The 19,152-nt window shown below is 42.1% G+C and overlaps 1 protein-coding gene across 1 annotated transcript in view; it reads left to right on the forward strand.

Moving 5' to 3' along the window:
• Positions 1–763: 763 nt before the first annotated feature.
• LOC143289950 (kelch-like protein 20) overlaps positions 764–19,152 on the forward strand; it is a 22,583-nt gene continuing 4,194 nt past the window's right edge. Inside the window, exons 1-9 of the mRNA XM_076599214.1 lie at positions 764–866; positions 2,924–3,490; positions 4,308–4,466; positions 5,539–5,749; positions 6,828–7,011; positions 7,626–7,769; positions 10,125–10,258; positions 12,719–12,927; positions 17,587–19,152. The exon at positions 17,587–19,152 is cut by the window's right edge and continues 4,194 nt beyond it. Of these exons, the coding sequence (XP_076455329.1) occupies positions 2,966–3,490; positions 4,308–4,466; positions 5,539–5,749; positions 6,828–7,011; positions 7,626–7,769; positions 10,125–10,258; positions 12,719–12,927; positions 17,587–17,778 (1,758 nt within the window). The 5' untranslated portion in view covers positions 764–866; positions 2,924–2,965 and the 3' untranslated portion in view covers positions 17,779–19,152. The remainder of the gene's footprint in view (positions 867–2,923; positions 3,491–4,307; positions 4,467–5,538; positions 5,750–6,827; positions 7,012–7,625; positions 7,770–10,124; positions 10,259–12,718; positions 12,928–17,586) is intronic.

Genomic DNA, 19,152 nt, shown 5'->3' on the forward strand with positions numbered 1-19,152 from the left:
TTTTTTTTTAATGTGATATAGTGTGAGTCTTTCCACGTGATGACTATAAGAGGGTGTCTGAGATAATGAGAAGCTGTAAAGAAATTACTATTCAAAATATTGAAACTGGAAAAACAACAACAACAACAACAACAACAAAACAACAACAAAAAACAATAAACTTTTATTTATACAACCTGTCTCTTTTTCCTGATAAATAAACTGTGCGTGGAATCTGATATTAAAGTAAGATGTTTGAACACGTCATAATTAGCTTCAAAATTGTTGTTCACTGACATTTATAGTCATTGTATGATGTTTGTATTTCAGTTGCTCCAGAGAATCATTCAAACAACAACTTTACATCAAGTGACAAGAGATTGCAATACGCCGTAAATCCACATGCAGCTGTCTCATTCTACTGTTAAACTGTAGATCAGGGGAGGGAAATTGTGACATACCTCGAACACAGAGGGAGGTAGCTTTTGGTTTCAAATTTGTACTGCCGAGTAACCGTCTGTTTAAAAGGCTGGAATAAAGTGTATACGACTAATTCGTCTCTTTTGCACTGGCATGCACTTTGCTACACGAGTGGAATAAAGGAGAAAATAAACCTTCTGGCTCAGCGTTTTTTTTAATGAAGCGAAAACAGGCCATTATTTTTGTTTCAAACCATGCGGAGTTAGTTCTTTAGGACACAATCCAGTGAAAGACTAATTTTTGGGTGTATGACCAACACAGCAGTATGGCCTCTGATATCCGGATCCGCTTCAGGCAACGGAAGTGATCACATTGTAGATGTCTGTCGATTTTCGTCGAAGAAACCTGCCTCCTGAATTTGATAATCTCCCAAGACAGGTGGCAGTTGAAGAGTATGATATGATAATGTAAGTACAGAAAATAGTACAAACGTGTTATTAAGGGACTCGTGATTTCTTAGATCCCGTTTATGTCAGTGGTATGCGGAATGGTTGACTTGATCACCAAGTTGATGTTGATGTATAGATCCAGAGATTATGCCATGATGAATGATGTGATGATGCTTGATTGTGATATTTGGTGTGATGCATAAAAGATTTAAAGGAAGCCGGGACAGATATTGTAATGATTATCAAATATTTTCTGTTATACTTACATAGGATTTAGAATGCGAAGTCCAAGAATTCTAAACTTAGAAAATACTGTTTGTACTAAATATTCATCGACAGAACTTACTCATTTCATTTTTTCCCAGCATACAAATGGGTCCAACAGCAGAGACAGTGAGTGAGTGTGTAAAGCTGGACTTAATCATGTTGAGCTTGTGGGATGGGTGTGGTTTTTGGTCTCTTGGATAAAAATGGGCAGACCTGCTACTGGTAGTGGTACCAGTGCCGGAACTCATGTTTACCTTCACACTAATTGAAGAAGACCGGTGTTAAAGATCCAATGTAGGAGTATTGGCAAATGCAGTGGTGGAATAGTTACTTAGACTTGGGGCACAGGATCTAGTCTGACAGGTGGGTGAAGGGCAGTTCTTTTTCCAATCAACCATGTCAGCATCATGTGCAGCAGACCTGCTCTTGTGCTAGTACCTTGTGTGGGTATTGTATCAAAATCGTATGCATGCAGAAGATTACATATACAAACATTACAGATATTGTACAGTTTGTGCCTGCCTATGTGTGCGTATGTGTTAGGGTAGCTGTTAGATACACATGTATGTTAAAATGTATATATGCAGCGTGTATGTGTGTGTGTGTGTGTGTGTGTAGTCACATTTTGGTGTGTGTATGTAACATAGATATGATGTTTTATGTTAACAAAAGTGTTTTTGTAAAGCACCTAGAGCAGATTTCTGGATAGTGTGCTATATAAGTATCCATTATTATTATTATAAACGGTCGTGACAACATTTAGTGGGTTGAACCTTGATTTGAAAATGAAAAATACACAGGATGCATCAGCCATAGCACATCAGCACAGTCATCTGCAAGCAGATGGTGGAAAATTCTTGTTGGAAGGATCTTTCCAACTGAAAACAGCGTTTTTATATGTTTAACAAACAATTCTTTCAAGGGACATAATCTGACACAAGTTAGAATAACATAGCTTTCATCTTACAGTTAATCTCTTCATTGCCAGGCATTATTTTTGGCTTGTGCTTACTGCTTGCCAGTTGATTTGGGGTTTTCAAGGGTAAAGATTAAGAAAAAACAAACAAACTATAGCACACAGACTGCTGCACTAAAGTATACGTAACCCATACTTTTATGACAGGAAAATGAACAGCCTATGAATTTCTGATAGTTTTCAAACTTTGAAGCTTATTAACACATGAGGTAATAATAAGTGAACCATACATGTGAGAAAAACAAATTTCACATACTTTTTGAACATATTTTATATACTGTTAGTAAAACTAAAAGCAGCTGAAGTTAACCTACACGAAAACTAAATACTAAATGTTCCACCATGCCTTATGTACACATAGACTGATAGAGTCATGATTTAAAATGTGAAGTTCTAGTATTTAAGACATTTTCAGCCCATCATTCACATAGTTTCTTTGCAACTGCAGTAGAAATCTAGTCAGAACTGTTTCTTTAGTCACACCACACACACACACACATTTTGATCCTCATCCTGTGGTTAAAAATCTGTATGAACCCTATTTCATAGTAAAATTTGAGAGAATGTCCCATCACTGAAGATGAAATTGCTTATTTTGAAGACTGGGTTGGTTTTTTTAATTTTTAATTTTATTTCATGTTGGTTGGTAGATTTTCTTTCAACAATTATTTCAAGCCATTGATTATACACAACAAACTTATGTAATAAAGACATACTGACATGGACCAGCTCATTTAAAAAATCAAATCAAATTTTGCTTCCCAGGGTCGTTGGAAAATGTGTCTCTTCATGGACCATGAAGGCTACACACCCTTTTATTTCCTTGTTTCAGACCTGGACATCAGATAGTACACTGAGTCACAGCACCCAAAGTATGAATCGATTCGAACCAGGGAACGCCATGGAGCGACCACCATCGCCCGCTCGTCTGGGCTATACCTCAGACAAGCACCCACGACACACACTAGAAGCCATCAACGTGCTCAGGAAACACAGAGAGCTGTGTGACGTGGTTCTTATCGTTGGCCAAAAGAAAATTTTTGCCCACCGTGTCATCCTTTCGGCGTGCAGCCCGTACTTCCATGCCATGTTCACTGGGGAGCTGGCAGAGAGTCGACAGACGGAGGTGACGATCCGAGACATTGACGAAACAGCCATGGAGCTGTTGATAGACTTTTGCTACACCTCCAACATCACAGTGGAGGAGAGTAATGTACAGACACTGCTCCCGGCCGCCTGCCTGCTGCACCTAGCAGAGATCCAGGACGTTTGTTGTGAGTTTCTCAAGCGTCAGCTGGACCCTTCCAACTGCCTCGGCATCCGTGCTTTCGCTGACACCCATGCCTGTCGGGACTTGCTGCGTATTGCGGATAAGTTCACGCAGCACAATTTTCAGGAGGTGAGTCAGAGTGCGTGTTTTGTTTGGTTTACTTGTGGAAGCGTCTGGCAGGAAGTGGCTTCTGCGTCAGTGCAGGTTTGGTGCTTCAAAATGTCAATAGCCTTCGTTTTTGAGAGTGGAATAAGAAATAATCATTGTTTTCTTGGTATGGACATGTTATGTCTTAATATAGATAGGACAATGGTCTAGGCTTGACCTAGAGCATGACCTGTTGAGCTAGTCATACACATGTGAAATATGCAAATGAGCACACATAATGATATGGTCACATTTCACACAGAATTAGAAACGGCTGTTATTTCCTGGGTGGGGTTGACACGAGATTCTTTAGTCTATATGATTAAGATGCTTTGGAACTTCAGTTCTGTCCAAAAACATACAAACGAAGTGTGATATGCATGCCTTCTCTGTGTTGCAGTTTATTTATGTGTTAAAAATTTCCTTATTAAAAATGCACATATTTTCTGACATAAATGCTTCTTGTTTAAAGGCCCAGCAGGACCTGTTTCTAAGAAATCTCTTAAAACTCACCACTTCTGTTCTGCCTATCAACTTATTGACTAATGTGCTGCTTTGAAATTGTGCTGGCTTTGTCAGTGTGTGTGTGTATGTGTGTGTGCATGTGAGAGAGAGAGAGAGAGTGTGTGTGTGTGTGTACATGTTTGCACATATGCTTGTTTGTTTGTCATTGTGGTACTTGAATGCATACTTTAGTATCCAAGTGTATACACAATATAACTTTTATTCTAAACTCCATGGACTTCCTGTCTGGAAGATGTGAGCGTATTAACTAATATTATCATTATGACGTGTGCAGGTGATGGAGAGCGAGGAGTTCATGTTGCTGCCAGTGAATCAGCTAGTGGACATTATCTCCAGCGATGAGCTGAACGTGCGCAGCGAGGAACAAGTCTACCAGGCCGTCATGGGGTGGATCAAGTACAACATTCAGGAGAGACGACAACACTTACCGACTGTAAGTTGTGTGCGCATGCTATACTTCATTGCATCAGCCATCAGGCTTTTACATACAGTATGTGTACAGGAGCAATGACAACATTTTAACCAACTGTAGATGTATACATACAGCATTACATGCCATCAGGCTTTTACTTACTGTGTGTGCATGCAGGCGTCATGACAACATTTGCCTACTGTAAGTTGATAGATAAATCATTGCGATAGATGCCATCAGGATTTTGTATGCAGGAGTGATGACAACTTAGTGAATATTAACCTACTGTAACTGAAAGTGTACAGATCTATACATCATTGCAATAAATACCATCAGGCATACACATGCAGAAATGACAACGTTTACCTACTGTAACTGTGAAAGTGAATACATACATCATTATTATACATTCTGTCAGGTTTTTACATGTGGAAGGAGTGCAACATTTACCTACTTTAGTACTTAAACTGTGTAAGTTGATACACATGAAAATAAACAGTACATGGCTTCAGGCTTTTACATGCAAGAGTGACGACAACACTTACCTACTGTAACTGTGAAAGTGTGTACATACATCATTACGATACATGACATCAGGCTTTTACTTGCAAGAATGACTACAGCATCTACTTTTAACTACTGCTTCAGATCAGTTTTGGTACCAATGTTACATTGCAAAATTACGATAAACTGACACTGTCGGCTTTCACCCAATCATTCACTCCTTCACTCGGTAATTCACTCATGTACTCGGTTTTTTATCCACTCAGTCACTCACTCATTCACTCAAGCAGTCAATTATTGATTCACTCACACAGTCACAGACACATACAGTCTCACATGAAAGTCAAAACACGTACACAGACACACGCACACACACACACACACACACGCACACACACACACACACGCACGCACTCACGCACGCACGCACATGCATGCGTGCATGTACATATACAAACGTTCTCTCTCTCTCTCTCTGTGTCTATTTGTATGTTTGTCTGTCGATCTCTCTCTCAGCTGGCTGTCTTTCTCTCTGGTGTACTGGTGCAATATTTTCTGAGAAACGCTCTGCCTTTTCCGTCACTGACAGGTTCTCCAGCATGTGCGCCTTCCCCTCATGAGCCCCAAGTTCCTGGTGGGCACCGTCGGGGCAGACCTGCTGATCAAGAGCGACGAGGCTTGTCGGGACCTTGTTGATGAAGCCAAGAATTACCTCCTCTTACCCCAAGAACGACCCCTCATGCAAGGGCCCAGGACACGCTCACGGAAACCAATCAAGTGTGGAGAAGTGCTTTTCGCAGGTTGGGCATTATTTTATTTTTTTATTTTCATGTTGTTTTAGCTCTTAGATTTTGGATGGGAAGGCGGATGAACGGGGTAGGTTGTAAGAAAAGGAGGGGGAGGGTGGGAAATGGGGGTTGTCCACATGCTCATGTGCTCCCCCTTGGAACGCTCAGTGGACCTCCCGCCTGGACAGGCATCCAGGACTCGCCCTCTCAAAACAGGTCAGCCTTCACTGAGCCAAGACCCGAGCAATGAACATCTTGATCTGTCAGCCAGTAGATCATTAATCTCGGTTGTACAGGCTACAAATGGGGTTGTTAGGGTGGGGCTGTGCATAGTGACTGTTGAGGGTTTGTTCCATACGCTGGTCACACTCATTTATCACTGTGTCAGACATGCCTTGTTCAGTTTCTGTGTGTACAAGGAGTCCAGAAGTCTGGCAGATGGACCGTTTCAGACTTCTTTATGTGCATGAGGGGGTGGAGGGTGATCCTTAGCTTTAAGGCCTCCCTCTCTCCTAGCATCCTTTGGAGACGGTGTAGAATGGGCCAGCAAAGAACAGGGAACATGTATCACTTTTTTTTCTCTTTTTTTTTCTTTTTTTTTCCCTTGCAGAGAAGGTTATATTTGTCAAGAAACATGTATCACTTGTATATATGTATATCAAATGTCATATAAAAAAGAAATTAAGTCAATATTTGTATTGTGTTTTCCTTCAATTTGTGGGGTTCAGGTCAGTTAGTGCTTGGTCAGTACATCGAAGACTGGCATGATAGTCAAACGATGAAGGCAATGGACTTACAAACTGAGGATGCTGGGTTTCGATCCTGGTATTGGTGCGTGGTGGGACAGGAGTGGAAACTGGTTTTTTCTGATCTCTCAAGTCAGCTAATACAACTCAGAAGAACAGACCACCAGATTCCGCCAGGTTTGTTGCTTGTGTGTATCAAGCCTGGGTCTCTTGCAAAATGCTTTCCTGTTCAGTTTTTATGCCATGCACATTTTTATTTTTTCCCCCACAAGCACTATTGCCATGAGATTGTTCTGCTGTGCGTGCTGCACTCTTCAGGCATTGCTCCTCCCTGTGTTTCACAGTCGGTGGCTGGTGCAGTGGCGATGCCATATCCAGCGTCGAGAAATACGACCCCCAGACCAATGAGTGGCGGCTAGTGGCACCAATGAGCAAGAGACGCTGTGGCGTGGGTGTGGCCGTCTTAAACGACCTCCTCTATGCTGTGGGGGGGCACGACGGCCAGTCTTACCTCAACAGTATTGAAAGGTGAGTCCGTGTGAAACCTTTCGTCACCGGGCTGTGACTTGTGACTAATGTGCTTCCTAGGATTATGCTGATCATGTGTGCGTGCAGGTGTGTTTGCGTAATCATTGTGTGTGCGTGTGTGGGAGGGGGTGTTTGTTTGCGTAATCGTGTGTGTGTGCACGCTTTTTTGTGTTAGGTGTACTTGATGCATGAATTATTGTAATGTATGTGTATCTCTTTGTTGTAAATGGCACGAGCTCCCTTGCCAGGATGTGTTAAAATCAATTTGTGTTATTGTTTTTAATTTTTATTTCATTCTCCACATCCCAAAATGTGAATGAAAAGAAATGACTTTGTTTCTGTGTGTGTGTGTGTGTGTGTGTGTGTGTGTGTGTGTGTGTGTGTGTGTGTGTGTGTGTGCGCGCGCGCGCGTGCGTGCGTGTGTGCGTGCATGCATGCGTGTGTGTGTTTTTGTGTGTGTGTGTGTATCTCTGTGTGTGTGTGTGCATGTGTGTGTTTTTTTGTTTTTTTTGTAAATGTTTTTGTTTGTGTGTGTGTGTATTTTGTTTTATGTTATTGTTTTTTTTTCTATTTTGTATACATGTGTGTGTGTGTGTGTGCGCGCGTTAATGCAGGTACGACCCTCACACCAACCAGTGGAGCAGTGACGTAGCCCCCACCAGCTCCTGTCGGACCAGTGTGGGGGTGGCTGTGCTGGGGGATTTTCTGTACGCTGTGGGCGGGCAGGACGGCGTGTCCTGCCTCAACTATGTGGAAAGGTCTGTTGGGTTTTTTAAAATTTTGATTATTTTTTTTTTTATTCTTCTGTCAGGTGATGTGTTGACATTTCTTGGCTTTGAAGCTTGAGGAGTTTTAGTGTTTTGGGAAATTTTGGCTTTGTTAGTTGTTGGGTTTCTTTTTTTGTTGTTGTTTTTGTTTTTGTTTTTTTTGTTTGTTCTTCATTGTCAGGCTGATGAGCAATGTTTAAGAGTCATCAGTCCAACATGCAGCGCAGTCATTTTTGTACAGTTTTATGAGTTCTAAAGGTGATTTAATTCCTGTGTCATGGAAAACAGTGGGAAGATGTACATTGCATTAACTTTTAGGGCTCTGCATTATGATCTAGTGATCGAGTGAAACTTCATGTCCTTTTCTTCACTTGTTTTGCTTTTTTATTTTTAATTAACCCTTTGAGCCCTGAGTTCCTGAGCAATTTTAACCCTTCTGCCTGAGCTCCTGAGCCAAAATTTGCAAATAATTGGTATTAAACCCTTTTAGCCCTGACCACCGCTTTACCGGTGGCAGAAAAAAATGACATAATGCCCAGCCACTGGTTGAGTGGTGCGTAAACACTTGAAGCGTGCAGAGTCTCAACCTGGCCCGTCAGGGCAGAAATCAGGGACAAAACGTGCGAGAAAACAACTGTACACAACGCAGCAAGTAATTGATATGCTTAATGATTTATCGGAAGTAGAGTATGACAATGATTACTCTGATAGTGAGGTGGAATTCGAATCGGATGATTTTGCTACAGATAGTGATGTTGAAAATGAATCTGAGCATGCAGAATCAGTTGATCAAAGGAGGCACGTCAGGTTGAGATTCTGCACGCTTCATGGTAGAAATCGATCTTTTTTATCCAAAGCACATGCACAAAACACAGTGAAAAGGCGCGGCGGCAGTGTTGGTACTACGTTCGCTGACGTCAGAATATTACGGTTTTTCTGATTGGCTCTTCAATATAAGTCAACCAATAGCAAAACACGACACAAGTGTTTGCGGACCGCTCAACCAGTGGCCAGGCATTATGCCACCCCTCCCCACCACCGGTAAAGCGGTGGTCAGGGCTTAAAGGGTTAAGGAAGACAAAGTGGTCAGCAAATTTGGATGGAGACTAGGTGAAGATTGACCTCTGGAGCCCCCACATCTACTCTACACCCTTAGAATAACATTGTCCTCCATTTTTGACTCACTTGTGTAAACAAAGTGAGTCTATGTTTTAACCCGGTGTTCGGTTGTCTGTGTGTGTGTGTGTCCGTGTGTGTGTGTGTCCGTGGTAAACTTTAACATTGACATTTTCTCTGCAAATACTTTGTCAGTTGACACCAAATTTGGCATAAAAATAGGAAAAATTCAGTTCTTTCCAGTCATCTTGTTTAAAACAATATTGCACCTCTTGGATGGGCACAAAAAATAAAAAAAGAAGCCTAATTATATGCAAACTACATTTACTGTTATATTTATATTTTTTGTATTCTCTAAACTTGGCACTTTGACCTCTTATTCTGACACAACAACAAGAGGAGTCATTATTATCATTTTTTGTTCAAACAGGAACTTCTTTTGCTAAGCATGGAATTTTTTATTTATTTTGCAAACGTTTTGGGGCAGATATTAAAAAAGGGAAATTACTCTGTAATTAATGCTAGGGGACTTAATTTATCACAAGTGAGTCTTGAAGGCCTTGCCTCTCTTGTACTTTCTTCTCCTCATTCTTTTCCATTTGGAACTTCATGTTGACTTGTTTGTATGTATGAGTGGACTTTAATGCCTGGGATTTTTTTTCCCCCACATTGTAGTCAATCATTTTCCATTTTTGGGGTGCGTGCATGCTGATTATGTTCTTGTTTCCATACCACACTGAACGCTGACATGGATGATGGGATGTTAAACGGGTGGATTTGATCTTTTGCATGCATATTCACATGATGGAGGTGTTCAGGCAACTAGCAGGTCGGCATATCTATTGACCTGAGAGGTTAAAAAGTCTCCACCCTTAACCCCCACCAGGCACTGCAACCAGGATTCGAACTCCAAACCCTCAGATTGAAAGTCCTGTGCTTTAAATACTCACCACTATATATATATATGTGTGTGTGTGTGTGTGTGACTGTGTGTGTGTGTGTGTCTGTGCACATCTGACTGAAGTCTGACTGAATGACACATGAAACAAATGATGAGCATCTGAAAGCAGCTCCAGCTCAGCTCTGCCTGGGTGGGCATCCTCATTCCTGTTGTAGCGAATGCCCCTGTGTGTCAGTAAAGCGCTGAGAGCTTGGTGTCTTTGATCAAGGATAGGTGTCCTGTAAGTATGACTGATAACAGCGGTGTGACTGTGGGGGGGTGTATTGCAGGTACGACCCTCAAAACAACAAGTGGGGCAAGGTGGCGTCCATGAGCACGCGACGGCTTGGGGTGGGGGTGGCTGTCTTACAGGGCTACCTGTACGCTGTGGGGGGCAGCGATGGCACCTGTCCTCTGAACACAGGTGAGAATGAGGTGGCGGGCTGTTAAACAAAACAAAAACAAACAAAAAATAATTGTTTAACCCCTTGATTGCTAGACCTAAGGGAAATGATCAGTGTGGTTTTGAGTTTGAAGTGCAGTTACTTTTTTTTGTGTGTGTGTGTGTGTACTTATTAGTGGTGTGATTGACTTTGCTAAACAAAAGTAATTCAGTGTTCCCGAGGAGGAAATGTCAGGTGAGAAATGGTGACTAAAATCAGTCTTGTTTTATTGTGGCGACAGTTCTTCACTGTCAAGAGGGCTTGTCAGCAGCATTCAAGAGGAGAAACTTTTTTCTTTTTTTTTTTAAAGTGTCATTTTGTGTAGTAAAGTGAATTGCTTGGATACTTGAACATACAACATTTACAGTTTACATAGAAAAAGAAATCTCATTTAATGCCTGTACAGTTTTATATATATAAAAAAAAATAAATATATATATATATATATATTAATGTATTGGTGAGAAAGTGTGTTTTTTGTACATGAAATTCTGTCATCACAATTTTGAAGTTCCATTATTATTATGATTACTTTATATCAGCTTAATCCGTTGGGTTTTTTTGTTGTTGTTGTATATGATAAAGAATAGATAAATACATTTTCGTGGTTGAAAAATACATACATTCACCAGTGCATAAGATGCTGTCTGCACAGAAGGAAGCAGAATAGCATAGATAAACAAATCATTGTTCCAGCGGAGTGGCTGATCTGATGCTGTTTGCACAGAATGAAATGGAACAATACAGATAAACAAATCATTGTTTCAGCAGAGATGTTTAAGTCTGATGCTGTCTGCACAGAACAAAATGGAGCAGCATGAATAAACAAACCAATGTTTTGGTGTCATATACTGTACCATGTCAGACTGATGCAAACCAGGCCTATCTGTTTGCTCTTCTTGGCCAAAATTTATCGCAGCAAATCGGTGATACGACATCTTGCCATTAGACCACCGTCTGCTAGCCAGTGAAATGCCATTTCCGGCAGGAGGTAAACAACCATTCTCAGTGGCCGCCATTTTTAGCCGTATGGAGAGCACAGGAACAGGAGTCATGATGGCTGCCGGAAAAAGAGGGCTCTAGCCAGGGGGACAAAGGGGAGGTTACCTACTTCCGGGAGGTTATTGGCCGTAGTACTTTCGTTTTCTCCGCATAGGCGGATAGTAGTTTGCACAGGACAGGAATGTCAGACCCCTGCCGGAGTCTGCACTAGTTGGGTCACGGTAAGTATGTTAATTAAACGTAATTTTAGATAGAAAATTTCCTTTCTCAGTGGCCGCCATTTTTCAGATAAGTGACATCGATTTGCTCTGTCTTTGCTAACCATTTATGCATTAGAAACGTTATTTTCATGCATGTTTGTAGTTTGTTGCGGCTTTCCGAGACATTTTTGTTTCAGGATTCATATATATTACATCGTTTGTGTCTGTTTGTGACGTTTTATTCGATGTTTTGTTTTGTGCACTTTGTCTTGCTCTCTGCTCTACTTTGGTTGTTGCTGACCGTTCCTGACTTTCTTCTACTTATGGATGACGGGCGCAATAGCCGAATGGTTAAAGTGTTGGACTTTCAGTCTGAGGGTCCCAGGTTCGAATCACGGTGACGGCGCCTGGTGGGTAAAGGGTGGAGATTTTTACGATCTCCCAGGTCAACATATGTGCAGACCTGCTAGTGCCTGAAACCCCTTCGTGTGTATATGCAAGCAGAAGATCAGATACGCACGTTAAAGATCCTGTAATCCATGTCAGCGTTCGGTGGGTTATGGAAACAAGAACATACCCAGCATGCACACCCCCGAAAACGGAGTATGGCTGCCTACATGGCGGGGTAAAAACGGTCATACACGTAAAAGCCCACTCGTGTGCATACGAGTGAACGCAGAAGAAGAAGAAAGTCTACTTACGGACTCACTGCAATGCTTGGGAATACCTTGTCCCCATCGCGGAGCATCGCTAACCATTTCGGCGATTGCTGAACCTATCTCAGGTCCGGGGACACATGGGTCCTCCCGTTTGCGATTGGGCCGATGCGTCTTTATTGACACATTGAGGTGGAACAGCTCGAACTCTTAACACAGTCAGGAAGGGGACTGTAAGGGAATTGGAGTTCGGGCCGGACCCCAATTTATCCCAAGTGGAGGATGGTTTTGTTGAGGGATATGCCCCTACTGTGCCTGTGGAGATGGCCTTAAAAAAAAAAAGATATATATATATATATATATCTATATACAGATATTTCTCTCTCTCTCTTACAGCCAATCTTATAATGTTATAGGCCAGACATGATGTCACAATGGGGTGTGATTCAGCCCTCTATTCTCTCAACATGAATAAACAAACCAATGTTTCAGAGGAGATTCGGTCTGATGCTGTCTGCACAGAACGAACGGGAACAGCATGAACAAACAAACCATTGTTTCAGCGGAGAGGTTACTGTTTCAGTGGAGAGGTTTGACCCGCGCAACAACCGCTGGACATCAGTGGCCTCGATGGGGACCCGGCGGAAGCACCTGGGCGTGGCGGTGTTCAACAACATGATCTACGCGGTGGGCGGCCGGGATGACACGACAGAGCTGAGCAGTGCTGAACGCTACAACCCCCAGTCCAACTCCTGGCAGCCCGTGGTGGCCATGACCTCCAGACGGAGTGGGGTGAGGGGTGTTTTTTTGTTTTTTAGTTGTTGTTGTTGTTGTCATTGTTGTTGTCGTCGTTGTTGTTTTTCTTACAGAAATATTCACACATATACGTCATGCATATAAGTAATATTATAGCTTAAAATATATATATAGATCTCTCTCTCTCTCTTTCTCTCTTTTGGTGTTGTGAATTGACTCTCACTTCATTTTTTTTTTCTCAATTATTATTCTTGCCCAGAGGGCTGGATGTAAACAAGTACTTTGTGCTTACTCCTTTACCCTCGTAAAATAAAATTTCGTTCGTTTGTTCGTTCGTTCGTTCATTCTGTCTCTCTCTCTCTATTTTTTTTCCCCCAAAAAAAACATTTAGATATGTACATCATATATATAAGTAATATTTATGGTATGCGATATGCATATGTATATATACATATATATTATTTTTTGATGTTTAAATGGGAAGTTTCAGTTTCAGCGTCAGTCTCTCAAGGAGGCGTCAGTGTTCGGACAAATCCATATGCGTTCCACCACAATTTTTTTCCAAAATTGAAGGGGAAGTTTCGGTTTCTCAAGGAGGCGTCACTGTTCGGACAAATCCATATACGTTCCACCACAATTTTTTTCCAAAATTGAAGGGGAAGTTTCGGTTTCTCAAGGAGGCATCACTGTTCGGACAAATCCATATATGTTCCACCACAATTTTTTTCCAAAATTGAAGGGGAAGTTTCGGTTTCTCAAGGAGGTGTCACTGTTCGGACAAATCCATATGCGTTCCACCACAATTTTTTTCCAAAATTGAAGGGGAAGTTTCGGTTTCTCAAGGAGGTGTCACTGTTCGGACAAATCCATGTATCTTCACTACACCACATCTGCCCAGTAGCAGATTTATTTAGTTATCTTTTTTTCTTTTTTTTTTGATGGGAAGAGTGTGAGGGGGATGGGAAATAAGAGTTTGTCAATGTGGGAGGAGTAAGGCAGATTGAGAGAATATGTTCCTAAGAGTTAATCATCCAAAGATTGTGTTCCAAGGTGGGAGTCCTGTTTGTTTGTTTTTGTATGTCTCTTCACTAAAAGGTTCCAGTAGTATTTGAATAGAATTTTGGTGTCATATACTGTACTGTGAGAAATTTGATGCTTGTCTTACGGTTAACAGGATTAAAACACACAGGCGAATGAAACAAACACCTTCCCAAGGAAAATTGTGGGTTTTTTTTTTTTATTCTGTGCCTTTTTATAATTATTTACCTGTGTGCCAAATGATGGGAAGCATTGGCTTGAAGTTGTGTCCCTTTGTCTCCAGGGGCAACTTCACTCGTTTATGATTCAGTGGTGCTGAGATTTTGTGATGAACCAGCTGCTGTGGCAAAGTAGTTTTTTTTTTTAATCTTTTTTATTTTTGCTGCCTCATCATCTGCACCATTTCAGTGGCATTACTCCCACGCCACTCATTTAGATTCCCGCATACACTGCCACACCCGGGTTCGTCTGTCGCAGTTCCAGCATCGGCAGTCCACAGGGAACCATTGATGTTAGGTCGCCTGGAGGCCACACACCAGAGGAGACCCTGCACTGCTGCTGAGTCACTTCGGTGGTGTTCAGTGGTGCCTGTTCTGTTTTAATGTACTTAGGACACCACCTACTAAGCCCCCTACTAACGACAATAATGGCTTAGTCGCGGAGCCAGACTGAGTGAGCGTCTCTCCCAGAGTGGAGACCGCCACCACGTCCCTCAAACAACAGCCCCCCATGAATCTGCCGACACTGACGACATTGACAGGACTCACCCCAAGCACGGAAGTGGAGGGGTATCGAAACTGAGGTCACCATGAGAGCAGGGTATGAAGTGGCGAAGTAGTTAGCATTGCAGACAGATGACTGGAAAGACTCGGGGGTTTTAGCCCCAGAAGAGGTTGGACATTTCTTCCTGTGGCAATCACCTACCCAGATTTGAGTAGTCTTGTCAGGACCAGGGGAAAGACCGGGACTACACAGTTGAGGGTCGTCAGCTTCTTTTATGCATGTTTGGGAGCATTGCTTATTTCCAGGGCAGTGCTGCAGGTTTCTGTATCTCTCAGGCCTGGGAGCATTGCTTATTTCCAGAGCAGTGCTGCAGGTGTCTGTATCTCTCAGGCCTGGGAGCATTGCTTATTTCCAGAGCAGTGCTGCAGGTGTCTGTTTCTCTCAGGCCTGGCTGATACTTGTATATATATATATCAAGAAAGAAAGTTTCAAGAACACTAGCCTTGATGTCTCAAACCTTAAAATTGACCTCCACAGCAGTGTCGTCATCATCCTCATGCATTATGAAATATTGAAATTATTGAAAAAAAAAAGATGGTACAGTTCTCGAATTACCCATATGTGTAGTTGTTTCCACTTACTTGTTGGGCAACCAGTTCTTGAGGGTGACTGAGTACCCCCGAAAGCGGAGTATGGCTGCCTACATGGCGGGGTAAAAACGGTCATACACGTAAAAAGCCCACTCATATGCATACGAGTGAACATGGGGGTTGCAGCCCACGAACGAAGAAGAAGAAGAAGAAGAAGAGGGTGACTGAGCAATCATCTTCAGTGCAAGCTGATTGTATTTCCGTCCTCCCCCCTTTTCACAGAGACCAGATGTGTTCAGTGCATAAAATGTTTCAGTGGAAGTGATACACATTGCTGAATTCTCAATGGGACCTGTGGGACAGTTTTATTTCTCGTTACTTTTTTTAACGAAACAATTTCTTCACAATTTTTTTGTTGTAATCAATAATGAATTATGCCTTCTGACTTTGTCAATGCTATACTGGTAGTTACTTTTACCAACTGTCTCTTTACTTAGGGTGGGCAAGTAGAAATTTGGAGGAACAAATCGAGTTTGAGTTTGAGTTTCTCAAGGAGGCAGACCCATACATACCCGTAAAGTTCGGTCTATTGAGCGCACTGGTATATAAGCCGCACCCACTAAATTTTGGAAAAAATTGAACTGCATACATATATAAGCCGCACTGGCTTATAAGCCGCACTTATTTCCGGTACTGGAACACATACTGATACTACAGAAAAGCTGTCAATACTGTAGGTTATGAAATAAACACAAGTGGGAACAACACAAAGAAAAGCAAGCGAAAATACTGCTACTGCCACAAAAAAAAAGAAAAAAGAAAAAAAAAAGTAAACACAACGAAAATAAGATCCATAATTTAGGGATAGTCACATTTATTCAACGTCATCCTGCTCACTGAATCCACTGAAATCTTCGTCTTCAGTGTCTGGGTTGAAGAGAACCAGCACAGCTTCCTCCGCCATCTTGTCACTGACTTCAGCCTCGCTTTCACTCCATGAACATGAAGGTGGAGGTCGCTGCTGGTTCACTGCTTGCACTGGTGTCTGCTAGGTCGATCGTCTTCAATTTGAAGGCTGCATCATAGGCATTACGTTGCGTTTTCGGCATGATGAGGGTGCACGCTTGAGCAGAGTAGAACTGAATGCTGATCTGAAGGCTTTAATGTGTGGGGATTTGATTTACAAAACGTGAAAAGTTAGCACACTTATCCTGAAGCTCATCCAAAAATTCATAGACAGAAATCATGATTTTGGGTGAGTTGAAGGGCAGCCAAGAATAGACGAGAACGTGACACTCCCGGGATCGTTAAAATCCTCAAATAAGCCGCATCATTGTATAAGCTGCAGAGTTTGAAGCTGGGGTTAAAAAGTCGCGGCTTATAGACCAAACTTTACGGTACACAACACCACATCTGCTTGGCAGATGCCTGACCAGCAGCATGACCCAATGCACTCAGTCAGGCTTTGAGTGCAAGTGCATGTATAAGTATTTGTGTACCTATCAGAGTGGACTTCTTCTTTTGCAGAATTTTGCAAGAGGAGAACCCTTTTGTGCTGATATTTGTAACGGAACAATTTCATCATCTTTTCATGTAATGTATAATAATGAATTATGCCTGCTGACTTTGCTGTCGGTGCTATACTGGTAGTTATTTTCATCAACTGTCTCTTTACAACATAGGGAGGGAAAGTAGAAATTTGGAAGGAGAAATTCTAAAAAAAATATCTACTCGCCTCCATCCAAGACGTACAAAAATTACCTGTGAATTTCTGGCCCTGTGATAAATGTTGTATCAAAGGGCTAGAAAATCACAGACGATTTTTTATGATAATGATGTTAACAATAATCATATTGTGATAATGATTAAATGTTGATTGTAATGATAATGATAATTATGATAATATTGATAATAACACTGATTATGTACCAAATTGATCATATACCAAATTGCGATATGTTAAAGTCTCAAATCCCTGAACTGAAATCATCTTCAGTGTTGACGATCTTCAGCAGTCCATTGCTAATGTATGACTTTTTCAACTCCTTGTTAAATAGTCCAGTTGGTTCGCTGTTATAGTTGTTAGTTTTTCATTAGAAATATGTTATATTGTTATGTTGTTGTTTTTTTGTTTGTTTTTTTAAACAAAACTTAAATCAATAATTTTCACACACACACACACACACACTTTCACTTACTCGTATGCGTACACAGTAATTCCCCCCCCCCCCTCCTCCCACTCGATTTTTTTCCTTCCCTCGTCTAATATCACTTGCAGTGAAAAGACGTTAAACTAAAGAACGAACACTGATTATGATGGAGCGGTGTGCTGTGTGGTTTTCAGGTGGGCCTGGCGGTGGTGAACGGACAGCTGATGGCGATAGGAGGGTTTGACGGCACCACCTACCTCAAGACCGTGGAGATCTACGACCCTGAACTCAACTGCTGGCGCATCGTGGGCGGCATGAACTACCGTCGGCTGGGCGGGGGTGTGGGGGTGGTGAAGATGCCTCAGAACGACTGCAACCTGTGGTGACAGGAGGAGGAGTGGTGACTGAGCGTGTGACGGTTGGAAGAGAGGAGAGGGGGTGGGTGGGGGGGGGGGGGGAAGCGCGGTGGCAGTGGTGCGTTGACATGTAGGCGCTTTGGGTTTTTGTTTTTTTTTTTTAAATTTTTTTTAGTGTCTTTCGGGTGGTTGGGGCAGGTGGGGGTTGTTGTTTTTTTTTTAGGTGGGGATGAGGAGCGTGTGTGTGTGTGTGTGTGTGTGTGTGTGTGTGTGTGTGTATGTGTGTGTATGCATGCATGCATGCGTGTGTGCTTGTGTCAGGACTTGCAGGAAGAGTGTTTCTGAACAAAAGGAATGATGGATGATTCAGTCAAAAGACCGAGGACTTGCAGAGAGCAGGCGACTGTTTCAATGCAAAACAGTAATGATTATAATAATAATAATAATTAATCATAACAATAACGGTAATAATAATAGTATGGAAGAAAGCAAAGAGAGAGAGAAAGAAAGAAAGGGAATTTTAAAAGATGACAAAAGAACTGTATGACCTGTCAACAAAACGTGTGACTCTACGTCAGCAGAGGTACAGGATGATGACTTTGGATGATGGATTTCACATGTGTGCAGTGTGTTTCCTCTTGAGTTAACATCTGTCCTCTCTCCTCATCTGTGTGTGAGGCGGAGGAGAGTGGAGAGAGTGAAGGATTGCAGTTAACTGCTGATGTAGTTAGTGGGAACAGCGGGTGCTTGGCTGATGTGGGTATTGTTATCTTTGTATGCCTTTTTTTTAATTTTATTAACAGTTCCAGAAGTGCTGATTTGTGTGTGTGCGTGTGTGTGTGTGTGTGTGTGTTGTTTTCATTTCGTCAGCCAGCTTGACATTTTAATACAGCTGTGTTTTTTTGAGTGCCAATTCTGCATGCATTTCAAAAACAAAATGCTTATTTATTTATTTATTTATTTTTAACTCATTACACATGAAGTTTAGCACAATGCTGGTGTAGGTCGGAACCCCCATGAAGTAAGTCTTCCAGGTGTCAGCTGGTAGGACTGGCACTGGGTGTGAAGAAGACAGGACTGGTGTGACTGAACAACCCCAGTGTGGCAGGGCAGGGCAGGGCAGGGTAGGTAGCACTGTAGATCACGACTTGGGTGTCCCAGAAAACCCATCACTTGGGTGTCCCAGAAAACCCATCACTTGGGTGTCACAGAAAACCCATCACTTGGGTGTCACAGAAAACCCATCACTTGGGTGTCCCAGAAAACCCATCACTTGGGTATCACAGAAAACCCATCACTTGGGTGTCCCAGAAAACCCATCACTTGGGTGTCACAGAAAACCCATAAAACCCATCACTTGGGTGTCCCAGAAAACCCATCACTTGGGTATCCCAGAAAACCCAT

The sequence above is a fragment of the Babylonia areolata genome, chromosome 14, assembly GCF_041734735.1.
Source record: "Babylonia areolata isolate BAREFJ2019XMU chromosome 14, ASM4173473v1, whole genome shotgun sequence".
NCBI lineage: Eukaryota > Metazoa > Mollusca > Gastropoda > Neogastropoda > Buccinidae > Babylonia > Babylonia areolata.